This window comes from Notolepis coatsorum (genome assembly GCF_963971535.1).
Source record: "Notolepis coatsorum genome assembly, chromosome: 14".
Lineage (NCBI taxonomy): Eukaryota > Metazoa > Chordata > Actinopteri > Aulopiformes > Paralepididae > Notolepis > Notolepis coatsorum.
The window spans coordinates 69,901,303-69,928,130 of record NC_140178.1 but is presented as its reverse complement, the minus strand read 5'-3'; the positions used below and the strand labels follow the sequence as shown (position 1 = coordinate 69,928,130).

The 26,828-nt window shown below is 45.9% G+C and overlaps 1 protein-coding gene across 1 annotated transcript in view; it reads right to left on the bottom strand.

Annotated features, from left to right (window-relative positions):
• Positions 1-26,828, bottom strand: part of cep112 (centrosomal protein 112) — a 395,959-nt gene that overhangs the window by 287,283 nt on the left and 81,848 nt on the right. Inside the window, exon 11 of the mRNA XM_084329136.1 lies at positions 13,384-13,470. Within this exon, the coding sequence (XP_084185262.1) occupies positions 13,384-13,470 (87 nt within the window). The remainder of the gene's footprint in view (positions 1-13,383; positions 13,471-26,828) is intronic.

The following is a 26,828-nucleotide window of genomic DNA, read 5'->3' as shown; positions in this document are numbered from 1 at the left end:
ACCCCACTTCTTAGGGACCTGCACTGGCTCCCCATTGCTGCACAAATCCGCTTCAAGGCCCTCGACCTGGCATACCGTGCGGCAAAGGGAACCGCTCCCACCTACCTCCGGTCAATGGTCTCTAACTACACACCCTCAAGACCCCTACGCTCTGCATCTTCTGGCCGTCTCAGACCCACTCCTATCCGAGCTCCGGGAGGGTCATCAAGGAGAACTTGCCTTTTCTCAGTCCTTGCCCCACAATGGTGGAATGAACTACCCACCCCAGTTAGGACAGCCGAAACCCGTCCAATCTTTCGCTGTCGACTAAAGACGCACTTCTTCAACCATTATCTGAAATAAAAATAAATAAATAAATAAAAATCTAACCCTAACTAACCTTACCGTCATGGACTTGTCCTAATAAACTAACCTACACTGTAGCACTCACCACCTTGATGAACATTGTTACTCAGCTGATAGAGTTGTGCCCTTCCTGATGTCGTACAGAACTTGTACGTTTCTTTGGATAAAAGTGTCAGCTAAATGTAAATGTAAATGTACTGTGCTGACGTTGGACCCTTCAAAGGACAGGTCAACTGGTCTAGAAGGTACTCACAATAAGTAGAGAAAGACAATACATCATTTTATGAAGGAATTAAATTTGTTGGATATTTGGAGGCATGGCAAACCAAATGCAGTGGAGTATTCCTGCTATTCCAGCACTCATAAAACACACTCACGCATAGACTACTTTTTAGTCTCAGCACTGCTTGCCTCCAAAGTAGGTGATTGTCAGTATAGCAGTATAGTTCTCTGGGACCACGCAGCGGTATCCTTGAACTATGAAGATACTAACCTAGTGAATAACCCACCAAGATACCGTTTTCAACCAGGATGGCTCACGGATCACACATTTATAGACTTTTTGGAGAAACAGATTGACCTGTATTTTGAATGCAACAAGTCCCAGACCTCTGCTGGCATGAGGTGGGAGGCTTTCAAGGCTTTTATTAGGGGACAAATAATCTCTTTCACTAGCTCAAAGAAAAAGGCTACAAGACTTGAAATGGAGAAATTAGATCAGGATAATAAATATTATTATAAACGGTACTTTCTTGTTAAGCCGTGTTATTGTGGGGGTGTTCATCACATATACCTGTGTACTGTATGGCCAGTAGTAATGTACATAACGCAGTAGTGGTTTAATGATACCATACTTATTCAATACAGTCAGGGAATTGTACCCCTCAGTTACAATTGGTCCTTCGAGCCGGAGGGTAATTAGCGTAATATTAATATAATATTAATATTGACATGGCCAGCGGTGAACACTCCACAAACGGTTCTCCTAAGCTAGATCGCCCGCAGCGCAGACGGCAGCCACCTCCTTACCTAGATAGAGGACTACGCTGCCAGTCTACTACCTAGCTTTATACAGACGGTAAATACGGATAAAATAAATAAAGCGGATAGTCAAAGCATGTCAAAACCTACCGACCAGGCGACCCTGCCAGTAGAGACCCCAGTGGGTTCTAACGAAACTGACCAAGCCCACGGGGGGGACCGGGGGGGACATGACATGACTTTACCCCCCGACGACGTCAACGGGACGGTCCCCGGAGAGCTCCAGGATAAAGAAAGCGCTCCAGGGACAGAACCCGACCCACTACCAGAAGAGAAGCGCGCCCAGGAGACGGACCTCGAGGCGCGCCCAGAGAACAGATCTCCAACGAGCACTGCCAGAAGCCGATCACCTCCGTCGGTGTCTTCCCCCAGCGAAGCGGACAAGATGCTGGCGCAGGCATTCATCGCCACCCTGGCAGCCTCCACCGAACGCGATCGACTTCAGGGTGAACGCGATCGACTTCAAGCGCAACAGACGAGCGAGCGCGAACAAGCTGCAGACAAACGAGAGCGCCTTCACGCGCAACTCCAAGCGCAAGCCCTCAGTGAACGTGAACATTCTGCAACCGAGCGAGAGCGCTTCCAGGCGCAACAAAGGAGTGAAGACGACCGCATAAGACTGGAGACCAGACGCCTTCAGACGGAAGAGAACATTGAAAGAGGCCGCGCCGAGGCACAGCGCGCCACCGCCAATGCACAGCGCGACGGCGCCAATGCACAGCGCGACGCCGCCCATGCCAGCGCCAACGCACAGCGCGACGCCGCCAATACCCAGCGCGAAGCACAGCGCGACGCCGCCAATGCCCAGCGCGAAGCAGTGCGCGACGCCGCCCATGCCCAGCGCGAAGCAGAGTGCGACCGGCTGCAGGCGCAGATGGTAGAACAATTGATCGCCCTGGCGACACCCCCTCTCTCCGCACGGAGCTCCCGGAGATCATCACGACAAGGGTCTAGGGCACATTCCCCTACCCGACCAAGCGACCCGGGACCCCGCCAACAGGAGGATCCTGTCCACGTCTCCGAACCCCCTCCCCGACCGGTCCATACGAGACCCAGCAACCGGGAAGAACCGGCCTATGTCGCCGAGAGACTGAACAGAAGACTCCAGGACCTAGCAGAGGAAGAGGAAGAGGAGGAATGTCAAGCCGACCAGCAGCAACGTACTCTGGACCAGGAGGCCCAGTACAGCCCCGACCAGCAGCAACATACTCTGGACCAGGAGGCCCAGTATAGCCCCGACGTCAGCCCCGAGGCCCTGCGTTACAGACCCCCGACTCAACTCAAGGGTGAGTTTGACGCACCGCCAGCCCCGAGGAACAGCACCTGGGTACCCGGGCCTTGGTACCCACAGAGTACCAGCCCACGACGACACGTACGGGGAGACTCGCCCAGGAGGCCTCTCCCCCAACGCTCACCGATGTGCCAGCCATCCATGGCATCGTACCTTGGCACACCGACGTTCCCGGATTTTACACGCGAGGACAGAGCACAGTACACGGAGCTACGGATGTGCTTAGAGACTATGATGTCCGACGTCCCAGACGAGACGTACAAATATGCTATCCTCCTCAAGCACCTGAAGGTGCCCAGAGCGCATAATATAGCGCTGGCATATTCCAACTCAAGTACCCCATACACCGCGGCTCTAGTAGCCCTCGACCAACGTTATGGACGCATATGGGACTACGTGATACAAGAGATAAGAGACATCGACCGTCTCCCCCCAGCCAGAGACAACAGAGCATTGGATGACCTCTATCAAGGTACAGTCCCTGGTAGGGATGCTGGGGTCCCAAAAGGAAAAGGGGATATACGAACTGTACGCTAACTCTAATGTAGAAAGGATATTAGAGAAGCTCCCTCCCGCCCGACAAGAGCGTTTTCGGCGGCAGAGAGACCACCGCGACCCCAACGGCCCAGAGGCATCCCTCCTAGACTTATCTGACTTCCTCGCGAGAGAAGTCAGCAGCCTACGACTGGACACGTTCGTGTGGAGTGGACCAAGCCCAAGAGATGGACCTCGGGGATCAAATGATAACCGCCGGTCGGTGACCGTTATGCACCAAGCCGAATCAGTACCGCAGCACAAGAACCACAACACCCCCTCGACGAAAGAGGAGTGGAAGATTGAATGCCAGTACTGTGAAGGGGAACATCGGCTGTATCAATGCGACACTTTCGGGAAGCTGACCACGGACGAGGTGAGTCAGTGGATCAAAGACCACCGCCGCTGCTTCCGCTGCGCGCGCAGCCATATGGCAGCTGAGTGCCACTTGAAGAAGAAGTGCAGCAGGTGCGGCAGCGCCCACTTGGAGGTCCTGCATGATATCAACAGGCGTCCGCCAGGACAACAAAGTGGGCCCGTCACGGTAATGTACCAGGCCGAGGCGGTGGCACCAGTACCAAAGATCCACCAGACCGCTCCCTACTGTACCTACTGCGACGGCGGACACTGGCTGGCACAGTGCGCCGAATATAAGACACTGAACCCCGTCCAAGTTGACCAGTGGCGTGAGGCGGCCCAGGCGGGCGCCGCTTACCGCACAGCACTGTGCGGGGCCCACCAGAAGATCCAAGGCAACCGACCAACCGGAGTGCTCCATATAGACCAGCATAGCGGGACCCCCCCGAGTGCTCATCAAAGTGGTCAGAGTGCTCCTGAGCTACGAGGACAAGGTCCTGGACACTTACGCCGTCCTAGACGATGGGTCCGAAAAGACTCTCCTCCTCGCTTCCGCCGCAGCCAAGCTGGGTCTGCGGGGTGCCAAAGGAACAATGACCATACGTACCATCAGAAGAGACCAGAAGACCATAAAGGGTGAAAATGTCTCTTTCAAGATAGCAGCGGTGGACCAGCCCGAGAAGCAGTATAGTATTACCAACGTCTTCACCAGCCACGACATAGGCCTGTCACAGTACACCTACCCCATCCCCCAGCTGATGGCGAAGTATGTGCACCTACGTCAACTACCTATACCGCTTATCGACGGCGCCACACCGACCCTGCTCATCGGCTCCGACCACGCGGACCTCATTCTCCCAATTGAGGCGGCCCACATCGGACCCAAAGGATGCCCAGTCGCGGTTCAGACCCGACTGGGGTGGACGCTCCAGGGCCCCCTCGACGGACTTGACAGTCAACCCACGTCTACACGCTGCCTGCACACAAAGGTGAGCGACACAGGCCACTCTCTCGTACAGCCCGTTGAGAGGCTATTGACATTAGGCGAGAGGCCTGTGAGAGAACCGTGGGCACAAGAGGGAGTTCCGAACTCCACCCCCCTCAGCTGCGCTCCAGACGTAGCTGACCTCGAACCCAGCACCCCAAGCGACTCCTTGATGGGGCGGCCGGAACCGGCCCCTCCTCAGACGGGGTACAGACCAAACAAGAGAAACAGACGGAGGAGGTGGAGGCGCAGCCAAGCACAGATCAAAGCAGTCTCAGGCCCGCTTCCTCCTAACCCCCCTCCATCCCTTCCAGCCCGTCAGAAGCGGGTCAAGGACGGGGACAACTTAAAAGTGGACACAGTCGTCGTGATCATAGACCAGTCACTACCCCGAGCTGCGTGGCCGGCCGGCCGCGTAAGCAAAGTGATCACTGGTGCCGACGGAAAGGTCAGAGCGGCAGAAGTGCTCGTCCAGGGGCGGACATACACCCGACCCGTGGCGAGGCTGATAGAGTTGCCAAGGCTCCCCGACTCTCTTAATGACGACCATGACCCACTGACTTTGTGAATTGCCCTACTCCTCACAACGGACATTGAGTAGTGGACAAGACGGTTAATCTGTCTCTGCTTATCTAATTAGGTGCGGACTAATTAGGAGGCGGCTGTTACAAAGGGTCAGATTAAACCGAATATATATATTTATTGCCTGAGATCCCATGTATAATATTTGTATATCGTTTGATATCCCTTGTATATTCTTTGTATATATACACGGAATATCCCTTTACCTAGGTACAAGCCAGACCATAATATTCGTTCTCCTATTGGACAGCGATCCCCTAGGCGCCAACGGCCATACCCCCAATGCCGAGTTCAAAGCCACCGCCAAGGCTTGTCTCAACATGCCCAGTTTTGCGCAGTAATACGAGACAGAACTGAGGTTGGCACTAGATTATTCACCTTACGTATAAATACGGCGCAGGTGGATACAGAAGCACTTAGTCTTAGTTACCCTCAAACGTTAAAGCCTTCACTACGAGTCAACGACCAAGTGAAGTGAGCAACTTTGCGTCTAAATAGAGCACTTATAACCGTGTGCGAATAGGATAGTAAAAGTGTCAGAGCTTAGTGAAATAACGTCAAGTTCGACCTAGTTAATGTGAAGTACCGTGCACAGGAGAATCTACACCGGTGAATGCAGAGCCTTTTCCGGCTGGATTATATTGATTTTGGTACCGTGGTTGCTGGAGCAGAGAACCGTCTACCCCGCTGCTGTGTGGGATTTACCCGTGAGGAGCATCACTCGAGCCCGTCTCTAGGAAGAGGCTGGCTGGCTTTCATCCATGCTGCACGCATACTTGGATTATAGCTGCTGCTTTTGTCTGCCGATCGAGGGAGTATCTGTACCGCCTCCCGTAGCTGGAGCTTATTGATTCCTCGTTGATCCAGACTTTTGCATCCGAACATTCCTCCCCCCTGCTGGCTTACAACCGGAGGGAACCCCTTAGTATCTCCAGCTGACCTACGAGTGTGCCTTATATAATTCTTATGCTACCGGTGGTATTAATTATCCCCTGCGTAATATGCTCATGGACTTACGCTCTTGACCTATTCATGCACATTCTTCGCCTTACAAGCGCAACTCTCAATCTTAATAAATAATGTAAGATAATCTTGGTGCTCTTCTAATAAATATTATTATAAACAGTACTTTCTTGTTAAGCCGTGTTATTGTGGGGGTGTTCATCACATATACCTGTGTACTGTATGGCCAGTAGTAATGTACATAACGCAGTAGTGGTTTAATGATACCATACTTATTCAATACAGTCAGGAAATTGTACCCCTCAGTTACACATAGTAAGATTTATTTTCCAGTTTAGTCCACTTGATTTGAAACATGAATGCAATCATTTGAATTCCAAGAAAATGTAAAAACATAAACATTTTAAAAAAATTAAGAAAATAAAGATTTTTGGAATTTGTTAATCGATTTTGAATCAGTAGTGATAGAATCACGATTCTTACGTCTTTCAACACCCCTAACATACAGCTACTGTTTTACATGACTTAAGGGTGTAAAAGGTAATTTACACTAAGAATAGGCATTGGAATTTAACAGACCTGTATGATGGATCAAGAACATTGTTTAACCTAACAACATGAATAATATTATGCCAACCATTTTCAATGTTAAAAGAAATTCTGGATTGCAGCTTTAATTTAGCATCTGATGCTAAATCGAGTGTAAAATGCCTTGGCTTGATGACCTGCATTTGAGTCAATCAAGAACAAGGAGGTTATTGCAATTCTACAGTAGGAACAGGCCTGAATTAACAAAGGCTCATGGTTATCTACAAGTTGAGAAGATCTCTAATAGGGAGGTGTAGTGGTTACGTCATTGTTGTTTCCGGCCGGTTCACCTCGATTGAAATCGCAATGCATTTCCTCATTGCCCATTTCTAAATTGTCTCGTTTAAAACAAATAAAGCATGAAGCATGGTGTACCTTTCTGTGAGTATTCATCCACAATCTATTAGCTCAAGCTTAATCGTAAAATAATTACTGTACGTAAAATTTTATTTCAACCAAAAATGCTTAAACAATAATGTTAGTGATAGAAGGGAACTCATTTTGTGCAAAAATGGACAGCTTGCCAATGTTCATGAGGCATAATTATTACAATAGCCGATAATCCATTTTCCCAATGATAAATCCCTAAACGGGTGGACCGTGCGGGCGGTCCAAAGTGACTTCAGACTACACCTCCCTATAGGCTCTGGATGTCTCAGAACAGGGCCTGCATTGCCCCCAAAGAGCTAGCCCACTATTTTCAGTAAATTTAATGATATTCTGTTGCTCTGAATCTATGTTGTGGGTTCAAAGGCACTTCTCCAGCCACATGCTGCTGGCTGACCAGGGAGGCTCCGGACATCAAAAAATGTGCTCCACCACAGGATGGACACACTCCTCCAGCATGCACAAACACACAGAGACCCAGTTGCTTTTAAGCTGGACATCTGTGTGCATGCATGCTGTGTTCACACACAAGACCCCCCCCCCCCTCTGCAACAAACATTAAAAAGGCACACCTGAGCAAATATTGACATCCACTGTTGTAGGCTTTGAGATACATCAATATCAACAATCTGAGAACTCGCAGACCACATGGGCTGGAGGGACTTTTTATCATTATTATTCTTTATTATTACACATTTTGAGTGGGGCTAACTAATAATAATCCTCCTTATACGTTTAAATGAATTCATTATCATATATATATTCTGGAAAAATGTTGTGCAAAGCCTTTTTTTTTTTTGTATACATACATTTATAGATAGAAAGCTTTATTGCCATTTCAACACATGGTTGATTGGGATTTTTCTTGGTGCCAGCACATACAGTACATACATTATAAAAACATACAATATAAAAAACACAAGAATACATGCAATACAATCCCCACAATAAAAGTTTTACACAAACAATTAAAAAGAAAAAAATGCTACAGTACCTAAAATAAATAGCTCAGTGTTCCAGTTTAAAGTGCATATTGCCTTAAAGTGCCTGTCGGCTGGTGCTAGCCCTTGTGGTGCAAAGTGCCTGTACATTTGTACTTGAGTTCAGGTGAGGGACAGCCTTGGGATATGTACCGTTTTTAAAACGGGATGTCCTGCACCTGAGACTTTGGAGTCTTCTGCCAGAGGGAAGGGGGTTAAAGAGGTCGTAAGCAGGGTGAGAAGGGTCCCCGATCACCTTCTCCCCTTTCCGCCTGATTTGTGTGGCATAAACGGAGGCCACAGAGGGGAGATCACAGCTGATGATTTTTGACGCTGTGCGTACAGTTCTTTCTAGATGTCCCCTATCATGGACGGTGGTGTTTCCGTACCACACAGTCATTGAGAAGGTAAGGACACTCTCCACAGTGGCTCTGTAAAAGCTGAGCATCGCCTCCCTGGACACACCAAACTTTTTAAGCTGGCGCAGGGAGTGGAGCCTCTGGTGGGCTTTGCTAATTATGAGGCTGGTGTTAACTTCCCATTTTAAATTATCACATATGGTGATGCAGAGGAATTTAAAACTGTCTACCCTCTCCACCTGCTGGCCGTTTATGTACAGTATGTATGTATCTTGTGCGCAAAGCCTTTTAATGTACTGACTTATGATGATAATAATAAGGCGGTTATTATCTCTGTAGCTCTCAATCCGCAACATATGACACTGATAGATGGTATGACAGCCATTACAGGTTGAGCAATAGAGGGTGCTATGATCGCATTGTGGTTATAAAAAAAAGAGCTTTTCCAAAAAGAAAAGATTATTAAAGTAAAGTGATTATTTACCCTTCAAAACACGCTGTACGCTCTTATTTCCCAGCGTTTGGGTCCGTCTGAAGTGCACTCTTGTTGCAGAGTCTGTCATCCCCAGAGCGAGTGGGATGACGGAGATGAAAGGGGAAGAGAAAAGGGTGGGAGTGGGCGAGGAAGAGAGCAGTGGAGCAGTTCACACAACATTTTCCCCATGTCGCTGGACTGAGAGAGAGATGCTTAGTGCAGCTCTAGCAGGGCGTCAGCCAAGGTCCAGGGGGAGTGTGCACTAGGAGAGCTGGGAAATGATCGCTTTTAGGGAGGCCATTTCAGGCTTTTACAAGATGTCCTAATGTAGGGAGGGAGACGGGCCATGGCTCCCACTAATATACTGTCCTAAGAGTCTGTCTGGTAAACATACTGTACATTACCGACAGCGCTCAACACACAGGATGCCGTATGGTTGTATACTTTAAGGTTCCGTCTTTAACACTTTGACGACCGGCCCTCGCCATATATGTGGCTGGAGGACAACGCTTTGTAAACAAACCGATGTACTTTTGGATAGCTATATATATACTTTATAGTATTGCTATCTGTCCATTCTCATTGTCACTTGAGTGCATAAACCGTGCCTTCATAATGGCTTAAAGAAAATAAAAATCCATCGGTTGGTTGTCCTTTTATAGCGTTGTGAATATAAGCTTTATCGCAGTTTGTCTCATATTTTTTCTGGAAAGCTATTTATAGGGCTAAAGGCTAGTAACGTTATATCGAACGGCATTTCTGTTGTATATATACGAATGAAATAAAACAAACTGCTTATTATCCGGACTATTACAGAGCATCTATGGATGAAATGGGGGCGGCGGGGGACGTTGATTAGTATTATTGATTAGCAATACAGTGTCCGTGCAAGTAGCCACATTCACTGATCGATCGCTTGCGTTTTACAACAATGTCTGATCCGGCTGTAATTTGGGTGAAGAGTGTCCTACCGTCAGCCCATGTGATCGCCGGCAGCATTTCCCCATTATTCATCGGCATCTGGTAGATCGATATGTCCATTGGCTGATCATAAATCCCATTATTCCAGGCTGAAATATGCGCTTCGAACCGTGATCAACGGTGGAGGATGTTCGCTTGGGAATGGATCCAGGCTCATATGAAACGCCCTTAGACAGTAAAATAATTTTTTTTACCATTCGCCCTCAATGATACTGCAGTGGAGCGATGGCACCCCTAAGAGGATCTGGCCGGTATTGCATGTTGCCGAAAACACAAATGCGGGTAGATCTGCAGAGTCGATGGGGGACGTTGATACGGTGATTAATATGGAATAAAACAATAACAACTTGCCACGAGTTAACTCGTGGCTCTGGTCCACAACGCATGGCACCGATCCCGAGTTAACTAGTGGCTGGTCCCCATTGTGTTAACTGCCTAAGATATGATCAAATGTCATATCTTACATTATTATAATGTTTTATTCATTAATTTGATTTGATGTCTGCTGGCTGTTAGAGCAGCATGACTTTGACATGACTCTGTTGTGCAACGTATCCACTGGTCTCCTGATCATCTCACATTGTTTGCCTCAGGTACAGAGCGTGCATGCACGTGCATGTGTGTGTGTGTCAGGAGAACATGAAATCCTCAATTATCGTAATGCGTTATACACCTGATGTGATTACATATCTCAGCATCAGACACACACACACACACAATAGTGATCTACACCGATTAGTATACAATGCACTGGCCTGTTCTCTAGCATACAATGCTAGCACATATTATGTTACAATAAGATATGTAAGGAAAGATCAGACTATAATACAGGATTAAAAAACAACTTCTATGTATCAATTAACACACCTTCCTAATTATACCTACTGACTTCATTGTTTTTTTACAAACATAATTAATGTGTTTTTTCCAATTGAGTTGGAAACTAAGATCCCTAAAAACTGTGTTGTTACTTGTTTGATTTCGGTGTCACTAGCACTAGCTTTGCCTCCTTTTTCGAATAACTTTTACCTTTATTACAAAATACAATACATTTTGATTTTTCTACATTTAACGATAGCTTATTAGTCTGGAACCAATCTGAGACACAATATAAACCATCATTGGCTTCCCTAATTAATACTGCAAAATTCTTATGTGACATTATAATGTTGGTGTCATCAGCAAACAAGATCGAGAATACTCTGGAGATACCCAAGCAAAATCATTTATATAAATCAAAAATAAAAGGGGGCCAAGTATAGAGCCCTGAGGAACCCCACAGACTAGCTTTGCCCTGTCAGAGTCATCGCTATTAATGGAAACAAACTGTTCCCTATTATAAAGATAGTCACTGAGCCATTTAATCACGTCGCCAGCCAAACCATACCTCTGAAGCTTTGATATAAGTATTTTATGGTCCACAATATCAAAAGCTTTGGATAAATCCAGAAATATACCAATTGAAAATTGCTTATTGTCTAGTGCATCTGTGATCCTATCAATAAACCATGTAAGTAGAATGTAAATAGATGTAAGTAGTAAGTAGTAGTAAGTAGATAATCCTCAATTATCGTAATGCGTTATACACCTGAGGTGATTACATATCTCAGCATCACACACACACACAATATTGATCCACACCGATTAGCATACAATGCACTGGCCTGTTCTCTCATTACCCTCCATTTCATGTTTCATGAGACAATGACCATTATAGCCTTCTCCACCAGATTACATTATACATTATTCATAGGTGCACTAATTAAAACTAAACAGCTTGTCAACGTTCCAACCCCCCCCCCCCCCTGTCACTCCCCTTTTAAGCCATTAGAGGGATGGTGGGGCGATACGTGGTGGAAATTGATCCAATCTGTATGCAATTAGTGTGATTTTCCTGCAATGACAGTCACTGCACACACGAGAGAGAGAGAGAGAGAGAGAGAGAGAGAGAGAGAGAGAGAGAGAGAGAGAGAGAGAGAGAGAGAGAGAGAGAGAGAGCTGTCACCCTGTCTCATGTCAGAAACAAAGAGGCGATGGGCAGTTTAAAATGGAGGAGAAAATTTAGTGTTTTTCAGTTTTATTTAAAGCTTCTGTGGCAGTGAAAGAGAACCAGAAGTTGTATGTGGGGGGAGGGGGGTGACAGATCCCAGGTGCTTGATCTCAAGCTTAACCGATAGCCAACCAGTGAAAACCCACTATCCTCACCAGACTACAAAGGGCTTTTGAAGATCCATTTGAGGAGGCTGGCGAAGAGGCTGGTTACTTGCGGGAAGACAGATGTGAAGAAAATAGAGTTGTTGCTTTTCTTTTCATTAGGCAGAGTGCGGACTCAAAGGGATTCAAATGATGGGCAACCTGACACAAGAAAGCCTATTTCAGTTCTGGAGTTAACAGTGCTGCTATGATGACGCCCGTCTTTCTTTTTTTTTTAAGATTTATTTTTTGGCGTTTTATCGCTTTATTTCTACTGGGCAGTCCAGTAGAGAGAGACAGAGGAGGAATGAGAGACAGAGGAAGAATGGGAGACAGAGTGGGGGGAAGACATTCGGCAAATAACGATGGGTTCTGGAGTCGAACCCGGGTCGGCCGTGTCGCGGCTGAGCGCGCTATGTGGTTCGCCACTGGGGCGCCCCAGACGCCTGTCTTTCTGAAGAAGAGCTTCTCCTTCTCCCCCGTATTTCTAAGTGTTGTAGCCTAACATGGCTGTGAGGGTTCTATCATTAAATTCAATCTTTATTTATACTCGATAATACACTGAGTAATTAAACTCATTTACAGTGCCGTCGAGATGTTACATACACAAGTGTCACAGTGTGTTCATAAATATAAAGACATTAGACAATCAGAATAATTAAGAGCACATTTTTAAATACATTAAAAAAATCTTTTTAAAAGAATAAAATAGCTAAAAATTAAAACCGAGGTAATAATTTAAAAACAATTACATATTGTGGTGACCTGATTGGTCATTAAGGTTCTAAACCTATCATGAAGGCACTCATGAGAGGCAGGGTGACCCGGTGTTTAGAGAGACTATCCCTTAACCGGAAGGTGACAAGTCCGATTCCCTGTGATGACCATTTACATTTACATTTAGTCATTTAGCTGATGCTTTTATCCAAAGCGACTTACAAGTTCTGTACGACAAGTCATCAGGAAGGGCACAACTCTATCAGCTGAGTAACAATGTTCATCAACGTGTTGAGTGCTACAGTGTATGTTAGTATATTAGGATAAGTGCATGACAGTAAGGTTAGTTAGGGTTAGATATATATTTTTTTTTCATTTCAGATAATGGTTCAATAAGTGGTATAGTCGACGGCAAAAGATTGGACGGGTTTCAGCTGTCCTAACTGTGGTGGGCAGTTCATTCCACCATTGTGGGGCAATGACCAGTGGGTCCATCCCTCTCGAAATGACCCCTGCGCTCTGCTGCCCCCCCCCCCCCCCCCGAAATGCCTACATGCGTGTGGATCCTCAGAGGGATATGCAGAGTGTGTAATATGGATTCTTACTTTCTGGACGTCCGCATCATGCCCCTGCTGCAGCTTCAGCTTGTCTTCCTGGTGCTTGGCCTTCATCACTTTGATCTTCATCTCGATCTGGAAACACACCAGAGTCATAACTCTTCAGAATCTGAAACACTAAAAGTGCTATGGAACTTTTTTTCTTCACTTCCTGGAATTAGGTTGCTAAGCGATATTAGCCGAAACTCTGCTCATGGACTGGAATTGTATTTGTTGCCTGGCAACATCAGGCACAACAATTTTGGTTCATGTAAGCTATAATTTTTATTTTTTTTAAGTTCTACATCCTGTGTCACAGCTTTTTGAGATATACAGCATTTAAAGAATGATAATATACACAGGCTGGATAGGAGAGATAACTAAAAACATGGATGAAAGAAAGCAGGCCCAGTGTTAAGACAGTCTCGCTCGCTCAGTCACACACACACAAAATCAAAACGAGACAAAGACATATAGACAGACACACGTTGATGAATCAAACCTCATTAACATTTTAAAGCATGTTTATCCAGACACAGAGCTTCAAAGATACGTGTGAAGTTGAGATGCGCTTGACAGTTTGTGTGTACACGTGTGTGTGTAGTGTACATGTGTGTTTGTATACATGTGTGTATGTGTGTGTGATGAAATCTCCTATCAGTCTGTGGCAGGCTAGACAAAGTGAAAGCCTGTGTGTGTGTATGTGTGTGTGTGTGTGTGTGTGTGTGTGTGTGTGTGTGTGTGTGTGTGTGTGTCATTTATCTACTGACAGAGCGGGCTCTTTTCATTTCGGCTCTGTATTTTCAGAGGATCAAAAGTTCAACCGTCATCTACATGTTAGAACAGAGCTCCCTGTGCTATTCATATGCTCACACACCCACCCTCTCACACACCCACAGAAATAAATACACTTAATGGGCTCTCACACACACACACACACACACACACACACACACACACACACACACACACACACACACACACACACACACACACACACACACACACACACACACACACACACACACACACACACACACACACACACACACACACACACACACACACACACACACACACACACACACACACACACACACACACACACACACACACACACACAGTTAAACTAGGACGGAGAGGCTTAGGCTCAGCTTCTTCCCCCAGGCCATCAGAGCCTTGAACAATGAACATTGAGTGTCACAGAACACTGAACTATCCACACACAAGCACACACGAGCACACACACGACACGCACGCTGTGCACGCTCACACACTAGCAGCCACTTTAACACGAGCGGGCACACACTCACGCCGCACACACGCACACTTATGGCCAAGAGGAAAGGCCACTTTAAATTAGTATAACAACAGGAACAGTGTATTGCACTACTAAAGCTACCTAGCATGTCCTATATGCTCTGTAAATACTATGTACAGATACCGAGATGTCACACCATGTTACCTGTTACCTGTTTATTGCACAATGTTTTTTTTTTATTGGATTCTATTATATGTTGTACCACTGTATTGCACATCGTCGCGGGCAAGACCACCCGCATTTCATTGTATACTTGTATGCCGTGACAATTAAAACTCTTGACTTGACTTGACACACACAGATGTATCGACAGACACACACACACAGATGCATTGACAGACAGACAGATTCTTGTATTACTATACTTCTGAGGACTATTAACTACATTCCATTGACTACATTAATTCCCTAACCCCTTAGCCTAACCCTAATTCCAACCCCAATACTAAACCTTAACCAATAACCAACCCTAAAATGGCCTCTTTTTAAGTGAAGGCTGGCCAAAATGTTCTCACTTTCCCCCAAAAGTCCCAACTGGTCCTCACATAAGTATAGTAAATATTGACACACACACACACACACACACACACACAGACACAGACAGTCAATCACCGTCTTCAGTCTCTCATCTCTCTGGGTCTAAATGTTTCATTGACTGGGTGACACACTGTTTTCCCCACTCTATTAAAGCAGGAAGCTGAGACGCTCTGTCTGTAGTCTGACTAACACTCTCACGGCCCCCAGGCTACTCTTAGTCTCTTCTGGGCCTTTGAACCGCCGGCGGCGGCCGGAGCGCACGGTGTCGCTGGCTAGCTTATCCAATTCCCGCACGGCAGGGTTGGCAACGTCTAGGAAGTAGGAGGAGGAACCACGAGTGCCACGCCCTGGGTATAGCATGTGCCCCGGTGGTGATTTGTGTGTGCATGTGCCACTTGATTTTAGACCGAGAAGGACTTATTGAGAGACCTAAGGTAGTACATACAACACGCATACACAAAACACAAGAAGAAAGCACAAACACATGCACAAGCATGCAGTTGAACATAAAGAGAGAGGGGGGGGGTACCATTAAATGTGAGACGGCAGATATGAATCGCTGTTTTTAAATCAACATCACTTTGATGTTGTTAATTTTCAATTACGATACTGGTTTACATTTTCGACTACGATTTTGGCTTCCAACAATTATGAAAACAAGATAATCGAGATAACTCGATAACTATTGTGGAAATCCACTGTTAAAAGGTTGTTTAAAAGTCCACTGTTTTGGGGGCGCTCCAGTAGCACACCACGGTCGTCCCGGGTTCTGAACCATTTTTGTTTCTCCCTTTCCCAGATGCCGCCCGTCTCACTGATTCTGCTGATTGCCTGAGGAGTGGCACCTGCGGGCAGTCAGCCTCGGTAGACTGGTGGTTAAAGCCTGGGTTGTGACACACATCCGGGCGCCTCATTCTGTCATTTGCCAGTGACCAGAGTGGAGTGAGGTTGCCGTTGGTTACCACTGTGTGTGGGCAACTGTAATATTGTATTGGCCTTATTTGTCGCTTTGTAAACCGGTGTACTATTGCTGGGTGGGTTCCCAGTGCCAACCTCTGGCTGGTTGGCTGGTGTCCTACGACACGGATAATACTTGTGTTCCTTATTATTATATTTACCCGTTTGTTCTCCCTTACCTTTTACCCTGTTTCTGTGTTGTTGTGGGTTTTATTCCCCGTTATTAATAAATACATTTACTTTTGAAAAACGCTTTCTTTATTACCTACCGGGACCTGTGCTTAAAGCACACACTGGACGGGCTGGCTTCACAACAGCCCGCTCCAGGTATAATTTGTTAGGTCATCAGACCTTTGGTTGTGAAAATTCACAATATCACAAAACCCCACGGCACAATAACACAGAACAGACGATCAATGACAAATATGGATATATTGCCCACATGTTGATGATCAATGACATCACACCGCTCACTTTGGATACACGCATTCTCAGTCTCTTCCCATTTTAAACGAGGGATCAATGTAGCGTGCTAACTTCTATACGCCTAAATAAGACCGGAGGTGCCTCTCCTCATTATCCTCACCTTAAAGAGAGAGAAAAAAAACATGCAGTGTCATCTTCTCATCACCTCTTCAAATGCTCTTTGGAGAAAGTTTGTCAAACTAGATCAGGGGCGTTTGAAACTTGTTTACGAAGACGTGGTGCGAAGGGAAGGAGGAGCAGGTAGGACGCACCCGGCCGGGTGGCTTTCTTCTTCTGCAGAGTTGTAATAAGCTGTAAGATGCCATATTTCTTTGACACTTTGCTCTTGAGAGGATAAGAGGGTTTGGGGGGGCAGGGAGAGGTGAGAAAAGAGAAGACCAAGAGGGAGGGCAAGGAGGAGGAGGAGGAGAAGAAGGAGACGATGATTGAAGACGCAGCTGCTTTCAAGAAAAAAAAAGAAACTGTGCTGCTGGGGTCGGGGCCTTTTTCCTCTGGGGAGTGTCAGGCGGGGGGGGGGGGGGGGGGCTCACAAATTGTCTGCTAACTGTTTGAGGCTCCTCAAAGCCAATTTGTGTTTGTACATCTCCTTTTTCTTGGTGGAGAAGTACAATGTCCTGGTGCTGCCTTTCATCCGCGGTAAACACAGATGCTGCAGGGATTGTCAATCTGCAGCATCCTGCTCTCTACTGAACAGCAGCTACACACCATTACAGCATCCTGCTCTCTACTGAACAGCAGCTACACACCATTACTGCATCCTGCTCTCTACTGAACAGCAGCTACACACCATTACAGCATCCTGCTCTCTACTGAACAGCAGCTACACACCATTACAGCATCCTGCCCTCTACTGAACAGCAGCTACACACCATTACAGCATCCTGCCCTCTACTGAACAGCAGCTACACACCATTACAGCATCCTGCTCTCTCCTGAACAGCAGCTACACACCATTACAGCATCCTGCCCTCTCTGAACAGCAGCTACACACCATTACAGCATCCTGCTCTCTACTGAACAGCAGCTACACACCATTACAGCATCCTGCTCTCTACTGAACAGCAGCTACACACCATTACAGCATCCTGCTCTCTCCTGAACAGCAGCTACACACCATTACAGCATCCTGCCCTCTCTGAACAGCAGCTACACACCATTACAGCATCCTGCTCTCTACTGAACAGCAGCTACACACCATTACAGCATCCTGCTCTCTACTGAACAGCAGCTACACACCATTACAGCATCCTGCTCTCTACTGAACAGCAGCTACACACCATTACAGCATCCTGCTCTCTACTGAACAGCAGCTACACACCATTACAGCATCCTGCTCTCTACTGAACAGCAGCTACACACCATTTCCTCCCACAACACGTTAATGTCCTGTACTTTATCCTTCTTGATAATAAGTTGGATAATAAGATAAAAACGTTGGCCAAAATGTAAGTTAACAAGTTAAAAAGGGAAAATGTTTTAATGTCAACTCATTGTGTCATTGTTCAGATTCAAATTATTTGATCGTCACAGCTTTTTTAAATGTACATACATTCAGAAAAACGTGAGATGCTTGTGTAAACAATACACAACAATCTATACAATACAAGGTATATGTTTTGTACAAGGTAAAATGTAAAAAAATTATTATTCTACAGTGTAAGTAGTAGCAGTGTGTGTAATGTGTGCTTGTGTGGTGTGTAAGTCATGTCGTGGAAATATATTATCATACCATTGTGGTATTGTATGAGAGGGCGCTGTCATCAGATATCAACGTAGTGTGTGCGTTTCTCTTTAAGAGAAGCACACATTAGCCAGTCAAAACAATATGGTTATGATCTATGTTGATCCTTGCTATAAGGCCATAAGTGACATTGTTATGGGATCCGCTCTGTTTTCCTTGTAAAGCAGCCATAATAGTCATTTCAGCCAATCCTCAGGGTGATGTTCCAGTTCCTTCCACGTCATATGTATATATTAATTTTGTATTAACGGTCTTGCCGAACGAGAGATCGTCCTCACTTGGTGATCGGACATTTGTTTACATGGTCTGATCTTCAACTGTGCATTCCTTAACAATTGATCTATGTGAGGAATTAAATCTATTTTCTATTTCCTTATTTCAACTTTTGGACTCAGAACAAGTTATTGCTCATTATTATATTATTAATCTCCCATAACAGTCACTTAAGGTACTTTTGTGTGTACTGTATGCTCATGTGATTTTAGAGTCTATCCGTCAGTGGTCTGTTTGCCCGGTGAAAGTAGCTGTTCAGTGTCCTCTTGGATGTGGACCTGAGATTGCTGTACCGTTTGCCAGACGGCATGAGTCCAAACAGTTTGTGGTTTGGGTGGCTGGGGTCTTTCAAGATCCTGTGTGCCTTGTAGGGCTGACCCCTATTAGTCAAATAGTCAACTAATTGGTCGAAAGGAGCCGTAGTCGACTGCCAACTAGGGATGCCCCGATCGATCGGCCAGCGATCGGTATCGGCCGATATTCAGTATAAATATGAGATCGGTGAATTCCGATAATGCTTTATTTTCGCCGATCGTGAAAACCGATCAAAAAACATGATCCAATTCTTAGCGGAGATCTCACTCGCTGGCTTCTGTCTCAGACACACGGAGCTGCAAACTGCCGCTCCTCCTCCTCCTCCCCTGCCCCTCCCTTACCCGTGTAAACACAGAGGCTCCTATTGCCTCGGGCAATAGTCTGCTCTAGTCTAGTGCATGGGACCGTGAGCTAACGTTAGCTACCTAGCTATCGTTACTGTTTAAACAAAATTACCCAGTCAACTATTCACTTTTAGTTTAATACATGAGGCATTGTCTAACGGTATCTAGCCGGCTAGCTACTGATGGCTCCTGATATCAACAAATGCTCCAGCAATAGTCTAGTAGTGCATGTTGATACCTCCGTTAGCTCACGTTAGCTCACGTTAGCTCACTGTTCAAAACGAAATGTCCCATTAAACTAAATAGTTCACTGAGGCATTGTCTTAACGTTATCTAGCCGGCTAGCAGTAGCTACAGATAGCTCCTGATATCAATGTCTTATAACATTGATTCGATGCGTATTCGAGCCCCGGCTTGCATCGCAGTCACAAACGGGGCTAGCTGAGGGAGTAGGGTATATCTGCAGAGCCGCAGAGATACCCTGCTGAGGGCATGCTGAATTTTGACTTGTTGCGTGGTGGCGATGTCTCGCAGATAATACAACTACAAGTATAATTATATAATATATATATTAAAAAATTAAAAATTAAAGTATATATTTAAAAAAAAATATTTTTATATAAAACCAAAAACGATCGGTATCGGCCGATATGGCTCAAGACGATCGGTGATCGGTATCGGTGGCAAAAAACGTGATCGGGGCATCCTTACTGCCAACCTCTTAGTCGAAAAAAAATAAGAAAAAGAAAATGTATCATTCTTTCCAAAAGAAAAGAGGCCTAGAAGCGTGGCTAACGCTAATGGCACACATACCAGAGGCTAACTGCCTAAGAAAACAGGCACAGAGGCACTGAAAGAGGATTTCACCCATCTAATGAACACACTAGACTAGACAAATATCAAGATGTATCCATCAGTGGACCAATTGCATGCTTTTGCAGAGGACAAGAAGCCTTCCGTCGACTCCTTCAGACATTAAGTTTATCAAATGGAATGATAAAAAAATATATATATACTTTTATTTTAAAATATATATATATATTCTTAGTCGACTAATAGTCTACTATCGGCAAATTTCGGCCAATCATAGTCGACTATCCAAATCCTTAGTCGGGGACAGCCCTAGTGCCTTGCTGACAGATTTTGTTGTGGATTTCTAGAAGTGAATATGCTAAAAAATAGAGTGAGTTTTACCTACACACCAAGAGAATAATTACTCCATTCTACCCCCACACACACCCCCCCAAAATAAAAGTACATTCGAGTTATTAGAGTACAAAATGGCTTGGAGTACATAACTTCATCATCGTGAAATAAGACACAAATCTCTGGGCCCCTCGTGTTAGCTGGCTTGAAGTGCCATGTTGAAAGCCCAAAATACAGAGGCAGTTCCCTTTAAAGCAAGTGAGGCTGGGTCTTGTGCTATTTTTAAGCATTGTAAAACTCTCAAGATAAGAGAGGGTCTGGCTCACTGGACCACAGGCTGGAAGCTGAGCTGAGGGGACTTCAGTCAGTGGCCATGCCAAGCTGTGACTGTTAGGGTTCGACTGGTTGGAACTTCACTACGCCGTCCCTACTGACAACAACCCCTGAGGTACTGAGGGGCGTACTTTGAAGACTATGCACACAAACACACTGATCTCTCACGAGAGACTGGACAGTCTACTCACCCGTATTAACCGACAGACACCACAGCACTGGGGCCTAAGGCCTGACTCATTGGTCGCTGTTTTAATTGAATTCCCCTTTTAACAATTTTTTTTTATCCACTTTTTCTCCCCATTTTAAATTGTTCTCTCATCCCAATTTCGTATTATCCAATTCTTCCCTCCCCTGTCTTGAACGTTGCTAGACTATGCCTCCCACAGGTCGGTTGTAGTGAGGACAGAAGCCTTGCATCACGTGTCCCCTCCGGTACACGAGGAGGCAGCCTGTCGCATCTTTTCACCGCAGCAGCTCGAACTCTGTGGCGAGGAGTAACGCGTGGGAGGCTCACGCTGCCTCCGATACTTCCTGTTTCCGCCGCACCGGCGTCACCAAACCGACCTGTAGGAGTCGCGGTCCACAACGTCAAATCCCCACCCACCGGCTTTCCCACCCTCTAACACTTGCCAATTGTGTTAGTATGAACGACCGGCCAGCCGGTAGAAACGCAGAGAGCTGAGCTCGAACCCAGCGTCTCCTGCGTTAATGGCGAGCGCCTTGCCCACTGCGCCAATCAGCCGCCCACCCCTTTTAACTCTCTTAACACCAGTGTGGTGTGTGTCTGAGCACCATTAGGGTGTGCTGGAAGGATTATCAGCAATACGTTTCTCCTTGAGACACTACTACCACCAACTCACCCACTGGGGGAGACGACGACACACGAGCCCAGTGAGTCAAAGATACGACAGGACTTGTGGTGAAAGTGTCTCAGCTGCCACTCATCGCTCTGTAGGAAAAGTGCAGTCAGCGTTCTTATCAGCGCAGTCGGTAGCTTAGCGGGAGGATGAGTTTGGTGTGCGAGCCTGAGACTTTTGTTAAGCTGCCGCGGGGGTGGGGAGCTTAACGACATGTGGCGTGGATTCACGCCCCAACCCGGACTCAATTTCCCATTAGGCTTTTGTTTTGGGGGGCAGGAGGGATTAAGGGGAAGTGATGTCACTGTGATTTCTCGGAATTGGCCAAGACAGCCACGCGATAGGCGAGAGGAGGGAGCAAGGCTTCCATGGTTCCAATGAAAGGCTTAATATGGCTGCTGGGAATGATATGGTTCAGGTGACGAGAGGGATTCGGTGGCGTGTGGTGTGAGTGTGTGTTTGTGTACGTGTTCGTCCATGTGCGTGTGTGTGGTCATGGCTCTATATCCTTCAGGGCTTGGGAGTTCCCGTGAATCCACCTAAAACCTGTTTAATTGCTAATGATGACTCAATGCACACGGTAGGAGAGTGGGATGTCTTAAGTGTCAGGACCTCAAAAGAATAGAAGGCCGGTTAATAAAACCGCAGACATATTTATTACCGTGCCAATTCTATAGGGGAGAGAGATGTGCAGGGGGGATTCCCAAAACGGAAACAGCAACATAGACAGGACAATGGTGGGAGATTTTCTATTGAAAAGACCTTTTAAGAACAGTTGGTGCGATGACAAAAGGGAGAGGAGGTTGTAGTGTACTGTGTGTTTTATCTAAGCCTGTTCAACCAGTGCCCTTGGTGACGGTAGGGACCATCTGAGGACAAGGAGGGTATGAAAACAGAACCTGACCGTAAGCCCACCATAAAACAGCCACTGTGAAACCAGATAAACACCTAGTCTCCAGTAGCCAGGTCTGTTGGCTCATCTGGACCTCGTGGGGTTGGAGGTGAGGGTACAAGGAAGGAACGAACACATGCATATACACTTTCTCTCAAAACCTCTCTTCCACCCTCCTACTCTCTCTCTCTTACTTACACACACACAAACACAAGTGCTATTCCCTACAGCGCCATTTCCATCCGAGGCTGAAAAGTCCAGTTCTGCACCATTTCCTCTCATGAAAGGCGGGTGCTTTGGAGCGACTTTTAAATTGGCCCCTGTATCACTGCGCTGGGTACCACGCTCTCTCGGGCCTCAATGAAAGGAACTCGGAGCTCGGCATTGGCTCGGCTCAGCCTCCTACCGCTTGGCTCCACTCCGATTCACCAGCCACCTACGTACCGAACACACGCAAACATTACCACACCTACATTCAAACGTACATTACCATACAAACGGTACATTCCGTACATACAAACGGAACGCTTGCTTGCACGGGACACAAGCGCACGCTTAAGACGCGCGTACGCAACAAACGTTTAAAATACCACGCGAGCATGCGGATATACACACGCAAGCGTAGCGTTGATAATAACGTGTACACGCCAAACAGTCTCCCGGCCATTACATCCCATTACTTCTCGCTGGAGATGTGAGCCTCTTTCATCTCCTCCTGTGCCATACGCAGCATCACAGCTAATTGTGTCACTTTGTAGACCGTTTGAAGTCCAGTGGAAGAAGCAGTCATGTGAACGTGTTAGCGCTTGTGTGTGTGTGTGTGAATCCGTCCCCAGTCACATTAGGACAGGCCGATGAGCTGGACGATTGCTGGCTTCTATCATTCTCTCCCTCTGTCTCTCTCTCTCTCTCTCTCTCAGTGAAGTTGATCTAATTGAGTGGAGCGCTTTCCCCAGAGAGACATGAAAAGCCACGGCTATTAGAGCCAAGTCATGCTCAGTTTTATATTTAACAGTGCGAGTAAAGGCGATTGGAGGGAGGGGGTTGGGGCGAGGGGCGGAGGGAGGGGTTGGGGCAGGAGGGGGGGGGACTTCAAAGCATGCTTTCAGAATGGGATTTTCAGCTTAAATCCACATAAGGAAAAACTGTCATCACTGCGAGCCGGAGCTTTTTTGTCTTCGTAAAAAAGGGGATGCTGGCCTCAGCCTTTTGAACAAGGCAAGTCATACACAGGGAGACATGTGTACTGGGCTATAGGGGCATCTAATACCATATATAGACATGACCCCAATGTGTTCAATAGTTGGCACTAAATGAACAAGTATCAAATTGTCAGTAGTGAATACTTGGAAGTCGGCTTAAGAATTAGAATCAGTATAAAAGGGTACTTTATAGTAGGGATGGACCGATAGTTTGTTCTATGTTCTGTTCTATGTTCTATTACCTATGTACCTATCCTACTTGTATGCCCCCGCCCCCATGCTGCTATGACACTTGAATTTCCCCGAGGGGATTAGTAAAGGAACACTTGACTTGATACCACTTTCCCATTGCAGATTCAAGCATCGGCCAATAAATAAAAATGGTAAATTTGTATATAGCGCTTTTATCCAAAGCGCTTTAAAATGTTCCTCACATTCACCCATTCACTCACACATTCACACACCGACGGCGGAGGCGACCATGCAAGGTGCCGACCTGCTCATCGGGAGCAATTAGGGGTTAAGTGTCTTGCTCAAGGACACTTCGACACGGTGCCCAGGAGGAGTGAGAATCGAACCAGAAACCTTCTGATGAATAGACGACCGCTCTACCTCCTGAGCCACTGTCGCCTCTACCAGGTATTGATCAGTACAGTAGAGACTTAGACTTTAGTTTGAGGTCACTGGACATAAATGATTGTGATGCCATCCATTATTTTTCATCAGAGAGATCTGATGCTTCTGTGGCACCATGCTGGTATCAGATGTTAGTATTGTGGGAATCTTCTGATACTGATATCCTGGTTAGTCTGGTATCAGCCCCATATCCTATACGAGTATCTGTTTTAGCCAGGTATCAGGTATCAGCTAGGGGTGTGGACATTTCTCGATTCTAAGATGCATCGCGATGCGGACGTGGACGATTCTACATCGATGCAGTGACAGAACATAATCGATTATTAAAATTTAAAAAAATTAATCTCTTGCTATCTTTTATGTTCTTTTTAGTGCTGTCAATAGATTAAAAAAATTAACTAATTAATCTCACAATTTTCTGTAATTAATCTAATTAAAAATAGCATTTTTCTATTTAAGACCGAAGCTTGTAACAGATAGTTACTTGAGTAAAATCATGGAATTAATGTAAAATCAACACAAATAAAGTATATTTAGATTCAAAGACTATTTAATAGCTTTCTTTGAATACAGTTTCTCTCCTGTGAAATACAAATGTTCAACAAAACCTCAGCTAGACCACTTTCTTATATCCGAACAAGGAAATATACTGCTGAAAGTTCAGAACGTTGAAGATTTTTCACTCCATAGATTAACCTAGATTAATTTATTTGAATGCTTTAAATAATTTAAATGAATCTCCAAAGTTAAAGCATTAACTTTGACAGCCCTAGTTCTTTTACAATGTAGCGCTTTGGGATTTGCTTCACAACTATAAAGCGCCCTACAAATCAAATATATTATTATTATTGTATTGTTAAAAGCTAGTGCTCTGGTCATGCATCCACTCAACTCATAGAAAATACAGCATCAGGGGCGGCTGGGTGGCGCAGCGGACATTGCGCTCGTCACCAACGCAAGAGACACCGGGTTCGACTCCGGCTGTCGTCGTTGCCTCCGGCTTGGGCCAGCCGTCATACTAACTCAAGTTAGGTGGAAGTCAATGGGTGGTAATCTGGACGTTGTGGACAGTGACTCCTACAGGTCGGTTGGGGACGCCTGCACAGCAGAGACAGGAAATGGCGGGGGTAGTGTGAGCCTTCCACACGTTACACCTCGCCAATGAGAGTCCGCACTGCCAGGTGAAAAGATGTGACAGGCTGCCTCCTCCTGTATCAAGTTTCAAGTTCAAGTTTCAAGTTTCTTTATTAGTTGTCATACAGAAGTACAGAATACTTTTATACAAAATGCTTCTTTCTGTTATGCTCCAGAGACTGTGCTAGACAAAAATAGATAAGTATAAAATAAAATAAGTATAGCAAGTAAAAAAATAGAAGTCACGTACGTAGACACAAGTGTTCAGTATGTACATATGTACAATGTTCAATGCAGAGTAGAAGTAACTGAGTTACCATACAATATACTATACAATATACTAATATACAATATACTATATAGTGCAAAGCAGAAATGGGATGAGGTACAATTTAGGTACAATTTACAGTAAGGTGTAATGAGGTATGGGTTGTAGTGTAAATTCTTTCCCAATAAATTTGATGATTGTGTTGTTGTTCCGCTGTGCCACACAGTCATGTGTGTACAGGGAGTAGAGGAGGGGACTCAGAACACAGCCCTGGGGGGTAGGGGTGGACGGTATGGTCTAAAATTTATATCACGGTATAATTTGAAGCATAGACGGTAACGGTATATATCACGGTATCAGTGTTTCCGTTAGAATAAATTGTTTTGAGGCGGTTAGGTGGCCGAGCGGAGATTGCGTTCGTCACCAACCCCGGAGCTGTGAGCTGGATTCGCCTGTTCGAATCCAGCTCACAGCTCCGGGGTTGTCACCAGCTTGGCTGGCCGTCTGCACTAATACAATTGGCTGTATTAGAGGGTGGGAGAAGCTGGCGGGGTGGGTCCGGGTCGTTGTAAACAGCGACTCCTACAGTTCGGTCGGGGCGCCTGCTAAGCGCGGATAGGACTTGAGGGGGATAGTGTGGTCCTCCCACACGCTACGCCCTCTCGATGAGAATCTGCGCTGCCAGGTGAAAAGAAGCGGTGATTGGCTGGACGTGTGTCGGAGGAAGCACGTGGTAGCCTCCACTCTCCCAGATGATCTGACTGTGGGGGGTAAGTGCGCAGCGACCAGGAAGGGACTGGGAATTGGCATACGACTAACATTGGGATGGGAGAAAATCGGAGGAAAAAATGGAGGGGGAAAAAGACCAAAAAAAATAATAATAATAATAAATTGTTTTGCCTGATAGGCAGGCTATATAAAGAATGACATCCTCAAGGCATGTAGATTTATAATATTTTAACTTAAAACTAGGCTACTTTTGCGTATAAAGTCATTATATTCCAAATAA